General features: G+C 35.8%; 1 protein-coding gene across 1 annotated transcript in view; it reads right to left on the bottom strand.

Moving 5' to 3' along the window:
• C2H10orf67 (chromosome 2 C10orf67 homolog) overlaps positions 1-17,881 on the bottom strand; it is a 48,696-nt gene extending 30,815 nt beyond the window's left edge. The window contains exons 1-6 of the mRNA XM_064505931.1: positions 17,725-17,881; positions 16,264-16,384; positions 12,782-12,856; positions 9,333-9,482; positions 1,684-1,828; positions 466-524 (exon numbers count right to left, since the gene is read on the bottom strand). Coding sequence (XP_064362001.1) covers positions 466-524; positions 1,684-1,828; positions 9,333-9,482; positions 12,782-12,856; positions 16,264-16,384; positions 17,725-17,849 — 675 coding nt within the window. The 5' untranslated portion in view covers positions 17,850-17,881. The remainder of the gene's footprint in view (positions 1-465; positions 525-1,683; positions 1,829-9,332; positions 9,483-12,781; positions 12,857-16,263; positions 16,385-17,724) is intronic.
• Positions 17,882-18,974: the final 1,093 nt, after the last annotated feature.

The raw sequence follows: 18,974 nt of genomic DNA, 5'->3' as shown, positions 1-18,974 counted from the left end.
GTAGCATACGAATAATAATTCACATATACTAATAGCTCTGTCTAGGAATGGGGGGATATATATCAAGTCACAGGTAACCAGAAATAACTGTTTTCTTCCTGTAAGTTACTAGCTACTTGCATATACAAATCTTTTTTCCCTGTCTTTAAAAAGATACTGAATGTGTTTCATTGCTATTAAAGTATTCAAGTCATTTTACTGTAGTTTATTGAGGTTCAGAATTTTAACTGCATTTTAAGAATATTAAGCAATATGACAGGATGAGAAAGTCTAAATCACCATATTCACTGAAGGAATGCCAGTTCATTATTACTCTTCAGTGAGTTATACAACCACAAAACAAAATGTGACAGTATTCAAGTTCAAGTCTATTTTTCAGCATTATTTGGACTATACATTGCCAACAGTCCAAGCTTGTTACTATTCCACTATGACAGTAGCTCATAAATGTAAAAATTACAGTACCTTTTGAATAGTTTGCTCATCAGTTTCCAGTTTTAATTGCATTCTTTGAACTTGCTTATCTGAAAACAAGAGAAGAAAAAGGAAGACCATGAAATTGCATGCCTACATCAATGTATTCAAAATATTTGCTTCAGGTCAGTCTATAAACCCACACAGTGCACACTGTATGCAAGTCCTGGCAGAACTGTGACCTTCACAACCGCCCTTGACATTCACAGCCTTTTTCCTGCTGTTCAGCCGGCTGGTCAGATAGAGATTAAGAAGTAAGTTCAAGAGCCAAGTGTGACTGAGTGCCCACAGCTTTTCATTAATACTAATTCTGGACATCCTTGCTGTTAGTCACAGCCAATACAAAGTGCTTTAGCAGGTGGTTCTTTATAGCTCATGCAAAACTATCAAAAGATGAGAAGTACCATTAAATCAGATGGTAAACAGGAAAAAGGAATATTGCCTAAGTCAAATTCATCTTGCCACCATTAAAGGTGATACTGGGTCTAATCTACTGGGGCATAACAAAAGTAAAAAGCCAAATTCTATTCTATAGCCATAATTTCTAGTTTCATCCATTAAATATTTCACACTGGCAAGATATGAGAGGTAACTTGAAAGTAAAGACTGTACATTGTACCTATTGGAAAAAACAAATTCCTTTTCAGAACTGTGGTAAAGCACAGGTACCAAAAATAGTGATTGCTTATTTGATAAAACCGATTCTGTTAGAAAACCTTTGCAAAAACACAAATTTTATGAAGAAATGCACATTCAAATATTTTGCAGAAGCACAAAAACTGCTCTATAAAAGAATAAGCTTTAATACAATTGCCTTAAGATGAGATAAAATAGTAGACCATGATTTAAAAGTATAAACATCTACATACAAAACCTTTCTATTTTAGCAACTTTACAGTATATGTCTGTCACAAAATATGAACTAGCCACATTGCTAGGCAATATTACAAGTCTCAAAAGCCATAGCAAATATTCCTTTGTCATAAATTAAAAATATGTTAATATATGCATTAAAATTAGAATAAGTATGTATGAATTTCTCTACAAATACACACAAAATTAGCATTCAATACCAGAAAGAGATAGCAGTCCAGAAATAAGTTGCCAACAGTCTGAAGCATGTTAACAATGAATTTCAAATTTAGTAACATTTCTTACATACTCTATTTAAACTAGTCATCTTGATCTAACATCAGTTTAAAGTTTTACCTAATAAACAATTTTCTTTTTCAGAGCGTTTCAGAGCATTTTCAAGATGAAAAATCTTATTGTGCAGTTTAAAAATCTCTTCTTTGAAATCCTCATTTTCTTTTTCAAGCATTTTTTTTTCATGGTCATCATCTTCAAAGGCAACCTGAAAGATTGCGATGCCTTGAATTTATAAGCAAGGACTCAAGGATTTAAATATGCTACACTGGTATAATATTATACAACACAGTATCATATAATTTCTGAATTCTATTACAGAGGCATAATATGAATAGAAGAAAGTTGAGACTCTAAATAGGTTCTTGCTGGAAGAAAGGCTGCAGTACATTATATACAAAGACCATAACACATGGGGACATTTTATTGACAGGAATAATGCATATCATACTGTTTGTGTGCCCTCATCATTCAGGTCAATTTATTATGGAGGCTGTGTCCAGGAAGGCAGCTGGGGCCTATCCACCCACACTTCCCTCTGTGTTTATGAAGTGCTGTCCGTAACTAGGCAGGCAGGAGAGACTGTGGACAGGCAACACCAGGGGGTTGCAAAGTGCATGGCTAAGGAGGGGGGCTTGTTGCCTTTGTGCCATTTCTCAGTGACAGTGCTGCCAGTGTCATGAGGAGCACATCACATGTCAAAGCGGTGAAGTTTTCAGGCTGGGAGCCGCATGGAGTCCATCAGGCCTTCTGATATCAACACAGTTGGTTTTCTACTTGGTGTCGGAGCCACCCAGAGGCAATTCATATTCTGAACATTAACATGGCTTTGCATGCCTGTCACACATAGACCGTGCAGGGGTTTAATGCTATTGAAGACTACGGTTTAAATCTCTATGCAAACAGTGATTACCTTGTAAGAAGGTTCCAGGATAACATACAACAAAAGACTTTAAAGTTATAGTTTTAGTAAAGCAAACTCATTTACATTTTTATTATGCGTGTCCTTTGTTTAAATCTTGCCACGTCCATTATGGAAAAGACTTCTTATGCAACTGAAGCTTATTGGGACAGCTACTCTTTTTTTCTTGTTGGTTTCAAAGCTATTGAAAACATTTGAATATATTGTCTTATGGTTGTCTAGATTTTACTGCCACATATTTCTTTTAAAATTATAGAAAAGCTTTCAGAGCTGGCACAGATCTTTATAGTAATACCAGAATAATAACTAACTCCTGAAACCATTTAAAATATTAACACAAAAGAGAAGAGTCAGACAACAATTACTTTGTTTACAAAAGAAAATTTAGGATATTACTTGCTTTGCTTGGTAAAAATATTAACTCCTTTCTAAAATTTAAGGAAAATAAAAATGTTAAAGAACTTTGAAAATAAAATTCCAAGGTTTTCAAATGACATATAGACTTGAACTATAATCTATTTATGAGTAAAATTCCGTCCCTAACTATTTTGTCCTTATAGAAGTCATTTTTGATCTCTGACTTATGAGAGCAAATTATCAATGTATTACACAGAGTTCTGGCCACAAAGTTTTGAGTGATTTTATGAAAAATCATATAAATAAAAGGTCAAGTGCTTTGAAAAGTAATATGTCATATTAGTTTGTGGTTCCCCTTCCTTTGCTGAAGGAACAGTAGTTGTTTACAACAAAGCCAAGTAATAGTAACAAAAATGCCATTTTTAATAGTACACGTTTTTTTAAAAAATCTAGTTAAATACTTCAAAAACTATTTTAAATATCTTTATGCAATAAGAGATTTTAAATTAACCTTCTCAGATAATTATTAATTGCATGTTTTTATTAAAAACTTTTAGCAAATCCTTTAGCACACTTTAGGGAGGTGAGCAGTGTTAATAGTACAGTACATGTGATATTTGAGTAATGAAGTTTCTGCTCTGTCAGTAGCCAACTCTAAACCATTACAAAGCAGATTTAGAATTTCAAAAGACCTTTTAAGTAACTGTTACAGCTCTTAATAGGCTTAGGTATTTGTTCTGCCCTGGCAGTATTTGAGCATCAACAGCTGATGATCAAAGAAACTGCCATTATCATAAAATAAACTAAAACAATTTTAATTAATCATATGAACTAATTTTAAGTGGCATCTCAAATATAAATGTAGTCTTATCTTTTACTGTTTTAAGGAAACGATATGAAAAACACACAAGACGTTATTTTTCATAAATTTATACGTCGCACTTCACTTGGACAACCTTTAGCTCTAGCTCCACCATCTGTTAAAAACAAGAACTGCAAATAATTAACTATTCAGTCTCCTGCTGCAATGAGGACACTCATTAGCAAAATGAACAAAGGACAATTTTCTGTAGCTACAGTCATCTGTTACACTTTGAGTGGCAGGTTTTGTAGTAATGTTCTCTCTACCATCTGCCCACAGCGGTAGCGTTTGGCTTGCTTAAACCAGAGAACTTTAAATTGTAAGAAAACAGCTAGAGGTTGGAAGACGGTTATAACCTGGCTTATACAGGAGGGTTCAAAATTTCTCATCTTATCTGTTAACTCTCAAAGTTTTATTACTTAAGTAAAATATGCATATTTTAGCCTTAAAAATTCTACTATACATTTGCTAAAGTTATGTATTATAGACTCTTCAGATTGCATTTCTAATAGAATACTAGATAAATATGGATACATAATTTTGAAATATAACAAACTTAAATCAGATTCATCCATCTATAATGAGAGCATTCTAGTCAAATAATCCTCTGAGTAAAGGCAAACATGTATAGCCATTATTATGCAACTGAGAAATACGCATTTCCCTGTGGTATATGGCTATTGAGTATATACTCAAAATAATTAATCAGCTGTTTTTATAACAGCTGGTTTTTCTGCAGTCTTACTGCACAGAAATATGATGCATTGTATTGATGCTATATGATGATATCAAAAATGAAAACATTTGGGCATATTTTAGCTAAAAAGATAAACTGAAGTTGTTTATTTATTGGGAATTTGCCCTGAAAATAAAATTCGTGATTGAAAACCTGTCATCCAAATTATGATGCACCTTTCCCTTTCTAAGCTATACTTCAGGTATTTATATCTTCATTATTTGTACCACAAGAGGGTGCAATTGTACAGGCTGTCATGAAAAACACTCATTTACAAATATAGCAGATTTCAGTTGTAAGGGAAAAATGTCTTTTTCATTTCTATAAATTTGAACTTCATTGTTGAAAATATTATGTTTCCATAATGACGTTCCATTGATGTGCTTATAATTTTAATTCTTTCACAGCATATATGTATACATTTCAAAGATTTGCCGTTTAGGACAGAACATGAAAATGTCTAGTAAGGCCACTGATAAAATCCAAGCCATTACTTTTCAGCCAGTCACCCTACTATTGCACCTGTATCTTAAATTCAGCTAATGCATATATTCTGAAAGGGCTTCCAGTCACAAAGATTTTTAAAGATCAAGATGCCATCATTCCTTTGATCTCATCAATTATTCTCATATTTGGTTTCATCTTGTAGCCACTGCAAGATGAATTCATTATGCTATGATGAATTTCACTACGTTATCTGTGGATGCCTTTTAAATGTAACACCAGCCAGGGAGAGACTAACAAGTTACCACTGGCCCAAAAGAGCTCCATCTACCTTTGTAAGGCATGTCAAGGCTGGATAAAGATTTAAGATAGCATAGCTCTGGAGGGAGAATAGGCATTTCACTGCAAACTCTTTGACAGAGAAAACCAGAGTATGTTATCATTTGTATAAACACTAGATTCTGGCAAGGTAATTGGCTTCTGTAATCAAGTAATCTCAGTCTATTTGATAAACAGATCTGAGCTGAGTTGCTCATCTTAAGGCATTTTCTCCAGCTCTTAAAAAATGTTTTCATTTTTTCCTGTTCACTTCCCTAACTGCATAGACTAGACCTAGTACCCACAATATTCCAGAGGTCAACTATCTCCTTACAATCATCTAATCCCTAAAGTATTATATCTATCCTTTAAAAAAGAGCTGTAAACTGTGAGTCTATGTTCAGCTGCAAGTGTACTCCAACCCCTTTTTTTTGGTAGACGCTGAATTCCTGAACGCAGCTCCTCGTTCTGTAGATATGGGCTGCGTTCCTGGCTTCTAGATATGTAACTAGTAATTTGTCTCAATGGACCCAGCACATCACAGATTGCTAAGACTGCCATGTCCTGTCATTACTTATCTTTCTACCACTGTGTGTTGCCTACAAGTTTAATCAGCACAGTTTTAATTTAATTCCAGATCACCAATATAGTGTAAAGCCTTTATTGATTGTTATAGAAGGTTACTAAAAAGCATTCCTATGCAGAGTTCTTAATTTCCACATATTTTTTGAGATCTTTCATTGTTGAACATGGGTTTTACCCAAAGAAAAGGATTTTATCTGTTTGGTACATTATGCAAAGACCAGAGCCAGGACAGCATCCCACATAGCTCTCAGTGGAGTTACAAGGAGGAATAGCAACAGTTGATATTTACCCTATGAGTTCCACAGTTCAACTGCTTAACGACTGAAGTTCCTGTAAGAGAAAACCTTGCTGCAGTGCATCTTAGTTTTGCTCTAGAGGTTCAGGATCTCATGCATGTATGTCTATGTCTATCTGAGGTCTGAAACTACAGACTTTTAGGAGCTTCCCACCTTTCCGTGGGACAGTCAGAGACTGGTTTTCTTCATCTAGAAGTGTGTATTCTCTCTAAACACTTAAAACCCGTTTTGGAGGTTAATAAATCAGAAAGTAATCATTTCCTTTGTGATATAAGTACATTATTCTGCCTCTTCCTGTATACATGACAACCTTTTTTTAAATTGCCCGTGTGATTTTCACATAATTAACAATTCTACAACATTCACCTGATAGTGAGCTCATACAATTGCAGACATTTCCTTTGCTCCCAACATTCTGAAACTATTTTATTGTCCTTGATATTGCTATTTATAGTTCTTTCCTTGATATGTTGTCCATTTTATACCCTTCAAAACCTCTAGATTATATTACTATTGCCATCAATTTTTTTAACATTTTTTCCACATCTGTTAGATGTTGCTTTAATTTATATTATTTGCTACTTTCATTTTGCCATGGAACCCAAATGGGCTTTTAGTCAAAGCTGCCCTCTTGATGATGGGATCATGGCTTTTTGGTCACATAATAAAATTATTCTTAGAGAATTCAGCTTTTTCATTCATATTTTTGGGTTCAAATTTTCAGCCTCAGTCAGTTTCCCTCACCAATGTGAATCAAGCTTTTGAAATATTGCATGTATGTGCATACAAAATCACTATCATATACAAATATGCTCATGTACATATGGTAGAAGTTACTCATTTTTCACTCCTTGGAAAATGACTATCTTCTAGTTGAGCAATAAATTACAAGGTACAAAAAAGCATTCTCTTATGCTCTTTTAAAAACTTTTGATAGAAAAACCTCATAGATGAAACAATATGTTTCAGAAACAAAATTTTCAAACACACCTTCTCTGTCCTCACATGATATGAAGGAGTGTTTAAAGAGTTACTCATCCTCTTCTCCAGTATGCCATTTGTAATAGATCCTCACCAGGGAGTTTTGCTAGCAAAAATTCAGGGGTACAAGATTCTTAATGTACAGATATCAATAATTTTAAGAACAAACTGTTCTTTGACACTGAATATCACTCCTGTCACATTTTTTGAAAAATTTTTAGTTACTTTAACTTTTCTAAAAAGGTGTTTTAGTCAAAGATACCAACATTCCAGCTATGCATGTGGTTCTCTCAGATTTCAGTAATGCCGCTTACAACACCTTTCTTGATAGTAGTATGATATACAAGTATTTCCCATCCCCCTAGCTTAACTCCTAGAATTAGTATATAGTCAATTAAAATTTTTCTTTTGTCCACATCCTCTGCCATTTCAAACTAATGTAATATGTTCACAACACAAGAAGTTGGAATTTAACTTCTCAGCTTACATTTTTAGTGAGAGTTTCCAGGTATGATTTTTATTAAGTAGAACTCATTATTTTAGATGCAATGTATCAGTGTATGCATATATCAGTTTACCATATATCTGGCTCCAAAATGACCAGCAGCTGACAAGCTGAGCATCTTTACAGTGGGTTTCATTGCACAGTATCCACACATGATTTGTTTAAGAGGCATACAGTCCAAAATCTGGACCCAAATCCTTGACGAAGCACTCCAGAATTCTGCATTACAAGAACTAACAATATCCAAATGCTTGGACTTGCACCAGTAAAAGCTGCAAGATAGTTAAAAGTACTGCTGTGGAACTATTTGAGCCTTGGTAACAATGAGAAGGCTTAGCACCTGATTTCCAGTGGAAGTTATAAATACTTCTTTACTATATGCTTTCTGATTCAGTTAGGTGCTCTAAAAGTAGAAAGCAAAGCGGCCTCACTGGGTCTTATCCAAATAGAGCAAAAGAGAAATAAGTCACATCAGCGTTGACTGTTGTAGTTATGGACTGTTACAAGAAAGAATAATTATCACTTTCTTCTGTACTCAAGAACAGACTGACATGGCTTAAATAACTAATTATGGAAGAGGTTGCATAACTATGAATTCCAACTGAAAAGAGATACCTAGTTTTCTCAGAAAATACACCTTAGACTCCAACTTTCTTCTTTACAGGCCACACTGTCTACCTTAGGTGGCTGCCTCCACAGTTAGTTGGCTTTTTCAGATCTCATTAATACTATCTATCTCAATGATGTGCAGGGAGCTTAGGAACAATGAATGAGAGAAAAGGTGATCCCGTGTTAGGGTTAGCAAGAGCCTCTTCAGTACCTAAGACTGCTTCATACCAGTCTAAAAAATATGTGAAGTTTTCAGAAAGCATTATAGCTTTCTTATATTTCAATGAACTGGAGAAGAATATAGTTAATTTGGCTAGGAAAAGGATTTGTTTATGTTGTAGAAGGGATAAGAATTACATGTACATAATTTTGCATTTCCCGTTTGAAAGTTAGAGACTGAATACGTAAAACTAAATAGGTAAGCCATTGTAACTAGCTATTTATATCTTTATTTGAGTGGGGAAAAAGACTTATAATTGAAAAGAGCTTTTTGTGTCTATGAATGGTTGAACCTAAGTAATTACCATATTCCATAAACTCCTATTGCAGAGGTTTAAAAAAATCAAATATGAAAGATTTTAGTCTTCATCTGGATACTTGAATGACTGATTTAAATGATATTAACACAACTCTGAAGAAAAAAATGAAGACATTTGTTTTAGAAGTTATTTAGAGGCAGTAGGAGCAAAGAGACACATGGAAAAAGTAATGTAAGTACTTCCGTAAGTACTAGTAAAACAAAGGTGGACTTTTCTATAACTGAGAAGTTCATGTATGGAATAAAAATAGCACTGAGAGCAGTATTTTATCAAAGAGGATTAAAAAAAAAGAAATTAGATATAGAAAAAATAGTATAACAACCAACTCCTGGCCAGACTATAACTTGATATAAATTGGTATGACACCAATAGAATAATATAATTTATTTTAGACAAAATACTTACCTAATAATTACAAGGGAAATTCCAAATAGCTCTCTAGTATCTTCTCAGCCAAATGTTTCCTATAAATATATAATGAGCCTAGAAATACACTTTGTTGAATGTGTTCAAAGATCACATTTGGATAATGAGTTTATGATCTTTTTAAAAACGTACCATTTTACTCTTTCCTTTTTCTTGATATTCTTGCAATTTTCGTTCCAGATCTTCAATTCTGGACTGTTCCTCACGCAGCTTGTTATGTAAAAGCCTCAAAAATTCTGCCGATGGAGATTCTGTGTCTTCTTCATTTATGCTGTAATATTTCTATTATAGGAAAAAATTCTCCAATGATACGCCAGCATAAATCAGGTAACCCTTTTTTCTAAAGCTACAGAACACTTTTGTAATTCAAAGACACTATTGATACATATTTTACATTCCAGAGTTCTATCCTAGTAGCAAATATAAAATTTGAACATATTTGACCACATTTCAAGTATTTAAGCCAAAAGTGTACTATATCTAATATATAATCTATAATATTAGAGAATTCAAACACACAGCAAAGGAAAAGACAAAATTTGGAGGCATTGTATATCTTACATATTTTAAAGCATTTAAAAAACGTATTTAAAACATATTTAAGAATAAATTAAATGAGGAGAATATACATCATTAGTATAGAATAGCAAGATAAACTAATATAATGTTAACTTTTGCATTACTGACATTTATTTTTTGCATCGAATTGATTGCACTAGTGAAGTTTTTAACTTGCACTAAAGGATTAAAAAAAGAGTGTGTACAATGGATTATTTATTTCCTGTGTCATCAAAAGACAAAATAAGCACCTTCAAAGAAAAAGAGCATATGCCATCTACCATCGAATATACAAAGATGTCTCTCCAAGATGGTGTACCGCCAACAGCCAGCCACTAGGAAACACTAAGCTTAAAAGTGCATGCAAACTCTTCCTTCAGGAGTACCTAGGCCTCTAATTCAATGTATTTTCCAAAGTTAGGTGATATATAATACTGCTCAACTTTCTAAAAATATTAATGCTAGCATTAATAATGGCTCTTTCTTGTGAAATACACTAATGTTTGTAGTACCCTTCTAGGAACTGAGAGAACTGCGGCCAAAGTCTTTCCTCAGCCACAGTGGATTCAAACTCAGTTCCCCTTGTTTCTTAGAGCACCCTACCTACAAAGCTACACAGATCTCTGGGATGGGGCCAGGCTCTACCTCTGTTGCTGAAGATGGATCATTGTGCTCAAGAATCCAAGTTTAATGTCAGATTCTCCACAGGGAAAGCAAACCACAGGGAACCTGACCCTGCAACTCCCTGGTGGGAATACTGCTGTTACCCCCTCCATGGAATCTCTGTGCATTTTTTACTACAGAGTGATTATATGAACTGGGCTGAGGAAACAGAACTTTCGACACACACAGTTAAGCTTGCATTATTGCAGATGGTCTATGTAGCAGTTACTTGATCATATGTAGACATCTACATTTGAGCTAGTCATGCTTTGCTTTTTTAATAGTCTGTAGAGATTTAGTTCATAAAGTCAGAGGAGTCCAGAAAACAACTCAGTCTACCTGTAAGTAGACATCTAAAAGTGATCAGATGAATTATGCCCTAAAAAACACTTATTACTCTCCATTGACTGTCAAGGAAGCAAGACCAGCTCAGCTACATCATAAATATGTCTACATTATTGACTGAATGTTACAGGAGACAAATGTCTCTCTCTTCATTTTTCTCAGAAGTGATTATTTCCCCAAAAGAGTCACTATAGGATTTTGAGAGGGCACATAGTTTTTGTTAAATAGTTCCTACAGTATAGTGCTCTTTTAAACAAACTCTGATTGAAATTACTATCTTGAAGTCATTGCTAGCAAGATTTCACAGTTCTCATGGAAATTATACTTGGGTTTGCAGCAGAATTTCTTTCTTCAAGTGATGGTACTACATGTCATTTAGGAATAAAAAAGAACAAAAGCAAAAAATAAACATCTCCTCTCCGCAAAGTATTAACAAATCTTGTCATTTCTTTTTTTTGCAGAGCCTATCCTTTTGTTCACTGCTAAAACCTAGCTTTTGCCTCTTGGGTCCCCAATTCTACTCTTCATCCACTTCAAACTATGCAACATTGTTGAAATACATATCATCTTCTGTCACTTGCTCAGTGTTTGCAGTGTTCTGATCTCCTTTCACATCTTAATCAAATTCCTCACTCTCATGATTCCCCACATCTTTTTTTCTGTGAACCTTTCTTCTTTGCTTCACATTACTCTATTCCATTCTCTGAAACATCCATATCATAAACAATGATTTGACTCATACAACTATACCTGTCTTCCTGTCCCTTCACATGTTTAGAAGATGTTCCATTCTCTAATAACACATACTTTTTTCTTTTCCTTACAGGCTGCTTTTCATGTAATTTATAGGATCTTCTATATGTTGTATTGCAGAGTAGATGTGGCTAATACACGGTGCACACTTCCCACTATACACATAGACTTAACTATGCTATGTATAAACAATACAAGAACAATTATAGGTAAATATCGCCACCTTTAACTATCCATATAAATGGTTTAAATATTGTCACCTTTAATTATCCATATACGTCTTTTCTTTAAATACTGATTTTGTTTTGTAGAGACGTACAAGCTTGCATGTTCTATTTGTACATAGAGGAGGAAAGATAAAATTTATGCTCTGTGCTTTCTAATTTGGATTATTTTACCGTTAAAATTATACCCTGCAATCTGTTGATATGAAAGTTTGTGGCACAGTCCCTAGAGGGCAGTACAAAGTCACTCACAGTGGACACGATTGGTCATCATTCTCTATTCAGTAGCCTGAGAATTCACTTACAAAATGTATCAAGACATTTTCACTTTTTTAGTTGAATTGAACAATATTTTTTGTGGTTACCATGTTTCTGCTTCCTAGGAGACCCAGCAGAGTCTGTCAGTTTTCATAGCAACATAATGACTACAAAAGTGGAAGACTACTCATTTTTATTGGAGCAGACTATATTCTTATATGAAGACAACTTCAATCACCTTTTACAGCTGTCTATCTTTACTGTGAATTAAAGCAAGTTCACCCTACTAGTAGCCAGTAGTGCCAGAAGATCCCTTCATTTGCTCTGACTTCTTTCTACAACCCTCAATAACATGCAAAAATAAGCGTTAACTGTGTATCTGGGTCTAATCCTACATTGCCTGATAATTTTGCAGTCAATTTTTTTTCAGGAGTGAAGCAATGCAAAAATTGTGCCATTTTTGCCTTCTTCCAGTGATACCTGCTAAGATACTCATTCATGCTATAATAACCATGATCTTGCTCATCTAAGACTATGCTTAAGTATGCTAAACTGCATACTTTACTAGTAGAACAAAAAAAGCAGTGCTTGTAAAAAAAATTTATTTTGTGTTGTTTTCTTTCTATTAAAAATGGTTTGAATGCTTAGTCTTCATGAAAAATTCAAACTTATCCTTCTCCAGATTTTGAAGTGCAAAGCTGATCTCTGTAATTGGTTCATAACATATTATATTATTACACAGATCGGCAGTCTACTACCACATTATTGGTTAAAACCCACCTCAATATTTGATCTGAGAACAGCCAGTGCATCACATAATTGTTGTTGGTAGCTCTGTCGAATTTGGGCTTCTTTCTGCAATTCAATTTGTAACAAATTACTGAGAATTTTGATGTGCAATAAAATGACACAAGCAATTACAAAAAAATTTTCTTCTTTTTTGTTAAAGATTAAATGCTATACAAACTCTTAAATTTGAAAAAAAAACTAAGCTAATGTTCCTTTTCCTATCATTTTTTCTGCTGACAACATTCTTCAACTTCTTTCAGATTTTCTCCACAAAAAGTTGATTCCAAACTGCTTTAAATACAAGCACTTATTTAAAAGGGCTGTCTCAGATGTTTGAAATAGGAATTCATATACCAAATTTTTAAAACTTTTGTTTTCTGATATGATCACCTCAGAAGCTTGAAACTGAATTTGATTCTTTACTCATACATTCCTCCCTCCCAGTGATTGCTCACTGTATATTTGCAACATGATTGCCTAGGAGCATTCATGCCAGTGTATGTGTTTTGATTTATTATCTAAAGATCACTGCATATATATTTTCAAAGAAATACATGGGAAAAGAGCTGTAAATAATTTATACACACACAAGAAAGTGTGCTAAATTTCCTGCCTATTAAAATATTACAAAATATTTATTAGAAATAATCACACTACGATTTAAGATGTTTTCCTAGACAGGTTGTTAATAGGCAGAGTACAATATAATCCATGTTGTATTAATTGCAACAGACACTTCGGACAGTCACTTTTATATCTGCATTAGCACTTTTTTTTATTTCCTTATTGCCAAAACTTCTGTGGGTTACTTTTCATCATGTACAATATTATATCAATCTGCACAAGGAGGATATATGAATGAGAACTGGTACCTAGTGAAAATTAACATATAAGTGAGCAAGAATTTTTCTTTTTACCCGTTTATGAAAAAACTCAATGTTTCTCAGTCTGTCATTTACATATTTACAGAGATTCGAAGTCTGCTCTTCAATTTTTTCTTCATACTGTGCTTGAATGACTGTTTTGTAGGTAAGCAAATCTTGCTGGAGGGAGTGGATGAGCTAAAAAAACCCCCGAATTCCTGTTATTATTTACATACTAGAGAATATTTCTCTGTACAAAAAAGTTAGGCAAAAATAAAGTATGACTACATCCATTACTCTGTTCAAGACACTGATGGCTAGAATCATTTGCCTAAACACAAGCATCTAATGTATTTCTACGTATCCTCTTTGGTCTACAACTATCACTTCAGAAGTACAAAGGTCTCTATAGCTGTCAGAGCTCCTAGCTCCACATCCATGCTTTGGACATCTCAGGGTGTCAATATGGGATTCAACTTGCAGAATATGACACCTAAGTTTGGGGATCTGCATCTGAACTAGGTGAGTAAGTTTCTGTTACAGTCAGTGATGTCAGTGGGACTTGATTCAGTTGCTCATGCCTATGTGGTGTAGTGTCATAAGATACACTTATGCAGGGCTGGCAGATATGACACAGGGCCTAAAGAAAACCTGTGCCTCTCTGAAACAGGAGAGAGCAACCAGGTAGGATATCTTGGGATATCTCAAATTGCACTAGGTGCTTATCTATAGGACAACTGAATCTAGGGAGAGATTCTTCTCACATTCGTATTTGATCAGCTCAATCAGTTCTCCATATTCCACTGACAACAAAGACAAATTTACACTGAATATAAGGGCAGTTTGGATGACCTGCTCAGATAAAGACACCTGCATGAGGCACTGAAGTGTAGGTGTCTTAATCCGTGAGCTGATTCTCAGCCCAGATAACAAATTTGACTGTTAAACAAAGTATTGGGCAGCTTTCTATAACGAAGGTGAAAAATATTGTATCAGAATGTTCTCTAATGAAATTAGATGGTAATTAAATGAAGAAAATTGTAATTGCTTTTGTAAAACAAAACATAAATTATAAAAATGTGCCAAAACATATATAAAGCAGTATCAGAGGTATCAGTGACATCTTTGTAATGTTTGTTGTAAGCATCACTCCATTGTATCACTCCTGTGGATGATAAAAATTAAAAATAAAATTAAGAAAACTGTAACTCATGAAATGGAAGACCTGAATTCATAATATTAAACATACATTTCAATAGTCCCAGTAAGAGGGACGGAAACACAAGAACTGACGCTGGATTTAAAGATACTTTGTATCCAGATATATAGCATGTTCCCTGTCAAATTAAAAACCAAAGCCCCCCCCTCCCCCCCCCCAAACCTTCAACACTGGATATTTTAAAGATATTTGGGTTAAGTATTTGACAGTCAGAAAATATTTATACAGTAAATATATTTAGCTTTCTTAACACCTCCCCTCTCATTTTAGGAACACTTAAGAATCTGCCAGATGGTACCTAGCTACATTCTGCAAGACATGAATATGTACATATCAATACGGATATCAAAATGAAAGTCCACAAAGTGGTCAAAACTTGTTTATAAACCTTAATTCAATATTTTGTAAAGCATCTTATGCTAAAAAGAATAAATATACCTGCATTTTAGCAAGAAGTGACACAGGAAGCACAAGAGAAAATATATTCTACATTCACTGACTTACAAGAGTAACTTGCTTTGTCTGAAATCTTTCAGGGAGGTGGGGCAGAATGAGATTTTGTTTTTAAAAGTAGTACCAAAGGTATTTGAGTTTAATTTTTATGTATGTGTATCCCATCTGACATTTAAAAAGAAAAGGTTATCCTAGAAAATTAAATTTTTTGTTCACATAATTAAGTCCTGGAGCACCTTCCTTAGTAATTTCCTACACAGTGAAGAATTAGAATTACATAGAAACATCTGATTTTGGTGGATTGGATCTCCCTCTGCAGGTCTCTAGACACACCCAGCTTTCCTCATAATCATTACGGCATTTATGTTACGTAGACTGGATTGTTCCTCACTCTGAACTATGCCCTCTCTCCCCAGACTAAGCATTGCACTTCAGTGAGCCCATGCTTAAATTACACATATAATAATGCAAAAGTAGATTACACCATTTGGGTCTTCTTTCTAATTTGCTTTTGAATATGACATTTTCAAACTAGAAGCACCATACTATTAGCTAGATTGACAACTGATATTAGGCAAGGTATCAGTGGAACAGATAGGCCCACATTTATTTCCAGACTCTTAGCCACTATTAGACAGGTTCAAGTCTTCAGAATTTTCACTTACATTTACATTTTCTGTACATAAAACAATGCTAATCCCTAGGCAGTGATCTCTGACTGAGGTAGCCAGGTAATCCGGTCTCTAATTCATCTATTAACAGTTGTTTATTATTCTACTTTGAAAACAAATATTTATATAATTTAGCTGAAACAGCTAAATGAAGACAGAAGAACTAAAACAGACTCCCTAAGAATGACACAAAACAGACATGACATCGACAAAACTACATCTTCTATAGCATGATGAAAACCCAGTTATGATACTTTCCTAATTTACCTCCATTAAAGCTTGTGTAGCAATAGTTAGCTCCTTTAGTTCTGGTATTTCTTTGATATCTGTTTGAGTAGCATGATCTGTGCTATAATATCCTATTTTTAAGTCATCTGAAATGCAAGGCCTGCAAAAACAGACAAATTTGAAGAATGCTTGAAATTTTAGTAATCGTATTAATCATTTAAGTTAATCTTTTATTAATAATGGAAGTTCAGAAGTAAAGTTATCATTTCCCTTATGTGATTCTTTTTAGATAAAGGGGAATCTAAGAGAGTGGAATTAATTCATTTAGAGTTTGTTTTCCTTGGGCTATGTTTGTTTCCTGAAGGCAGCTGTTTTCAGTCAAATATTGAATAAAAATTAAAACATCACACAACACTGACAGTGTGCTAAAGAACGTAAAAGAGAATGCTAAGGAAAATAATGTGTTTTTTTTCATAAATAGATTCTTTTCAATGTTGTGTACAGAAATATATCAGTCCAGAAATCTTGGATTTTGAATTGAGTTAGGAGTTAGATTTTCTATTCCACTAATACACTCGATATTTTTATATTATCATCATACTCTAAAATACACTTATGATTGTTACATTTTAATAAACTTAGAAAAATATTTATCCAAGTGTTAGAACATTAGAATCTTAAAAACGATATTTTGACACTGTCAAAATTCCTTTTGGTTAGAAATGAACATTCTTGCCCTGGTCTACTTGACTTGTCTGCTGGACAAATTGGTTAAAATATTAGCATTTGATCACAGCTGTTCTGAAAACCCCTTTATTTTGTGAACAATCAGATACATTCCAAGTACTACCACTTATCAATGTATTAACGACCATCAATTTGCATTACTGTTTCACAGTTTGCATTAGAGGAGAGGAAGGGTGAAATCTGTCACTGAAGTAGTTGCAATCTCAGCTGTAAGAAGGTTACACTGTAAACTATACAATACAGCCAAAACACCTGAATTACCTAGGGGTAGGTTAACTTTAATTCAGCACACAAGCAGGTTACTTTCAATCAAAACTACAAGTAGATTCTTCCAAAACAGGAAAGAGAAATGCATCATAAATTACAGTCTGATCCTCGTTAGTCCATGGAAGAGCAGCAAAAGCACAGAGAACATTACTAAATAGGTTAAATGGGTATTTAGTTGAAACTTCAGAGTATAACCGCTCAAGGAAAGTCACAGAAAGGAAAATTTAGGGCACGGCCGGTTTCAGGGTTCAGGCACCGTGAGACAAAGTTGCCCTCACAACGACTCGTGTCACCAGCGGCCAACCCAACAACTGCCCTCCGACCGCCCCACTCTAAATAAACAGCGGCATCTTCGCGAAGGCTCCTGCACGCACACGAACCGCGCCGAGGGCGGCGACTCGCCATCGCCGAGGGCGGCTGCGGCGCAGCCGGGCCCCGCCGCCCGCCTCGGCTCGGCTCGGCTCGGCTCGGCGCCCGCGGCCTCACCGGCGCTCAGACTCCAGCTCCTCCAGGCAGCCGGGCAGCGCCAGCAGCTCCCACGTCTCCGGAGCCAAGCGGGGCGCCCACCGCCCCAGGCCGGGGCTGCCGGCCCCGTCACGGAGGTCGCTCATGGCGGCGCGGTCGCGCCCCGCCCCGCGCCGCCGCCTCCCCGCACGACGCCGCGCCCGGAACCATAGCAACCGGAGCCCCGCCCCAGGGCCGCGCAGCGTGCTAGTGGGAGGATGATGCCACTTCCGGCAGGGGGAGAGAGGGGAAGTGGCGCAGCCGCTGTTGACCGTTGCAGGCGCTTTGCTCCGTAGCCGTTGGTGTCACACTCGGCGGCCAGCTGAGGTGGCGGTTCAGGCCCGCGGCACTGCCGCTTCGCCCACCGCACCTTCCTCCAGGGACATCCGGAACCTCCGCACAGGCAGCCACCTCACCGTCCTGCTTCGGCAGCCCCGCTGGGTATCGGCACACCCGCCCCTGGGTGCATACGCCGTCAGCGCCTGCCAGCAGCCGCTAGCAGCTCCCAGCAGCAAAGCTTCCTTCATGAGTTTTCAGCACACTCCCACAGACCTCAGGAAAAAGATCCTGTTTCACTGTGGAAAACCTCAGCGCATAAAGTCAGTTAATTCAGCTCACATCCTATTTCCTGAACGAGGTTGTCTTTGCTATATTTCTCATTTTCTACCAGTCAGCTATTACTCCATACACCACACTATACCTCCCCTCCATTTTTTTTGTCATTCAACATATGTTAGTCTAGTGACCTCTTTTCCCCACTTTCAGCCAACCTCTCTTTCAAGAGCCTTTGGCTAATTTAGCAGAAGTGCTTCCCATTTAAGATAAAGAGCTAGTGCTGTTACTTTGAAAATAAAAAAGGACTAGACCCAGTTCCTAATGTATGCTGGAGAGTAAATACCTGAGGGGATTTCATGTGGTATGCAGGATTATTGTCAGGTCAAGAAACATCTTCCCCACCTCATGCATAATCGAGGGTATACTAAACATAATACAGCACCCAAATGTAATGATTCTAGCCACACTTTGATCATCCTGAACTTTGTCTGATTTACTCTCCTCTAGTCTGTTTGAAAATAGATACAAGAAGTTCAGATTGCATTTTTAAGCTACAAAGAATGAGAAGAAAATGAGGAGGAAATCTGGAGAAGGCAAAGGTTTTGGTTACAATTTAGGTGTTGGAGGAAGAAGAAGAAAAAAACCCATCACTTGGCTTATGACTGTAGGCTAGCAGA

This window comes from Dromaius novaehollandiae, chromosome 2 (assembly GCF_036370855.1).
Source record: "Dromaius novaehollandiae isolate bDroNov1 chromosome 2, bDroNov1.hap1, whole genome shotgun sequence".
NCBI lineage: Eukaryota > Metazoa > Chordata > Aves > Casuariiformes > Dromaiidae > Dromaius > Dromaius novaehollandiae.
This window is presented reverse-complemented; position numbering and strand designations above follow the sequence as displayed.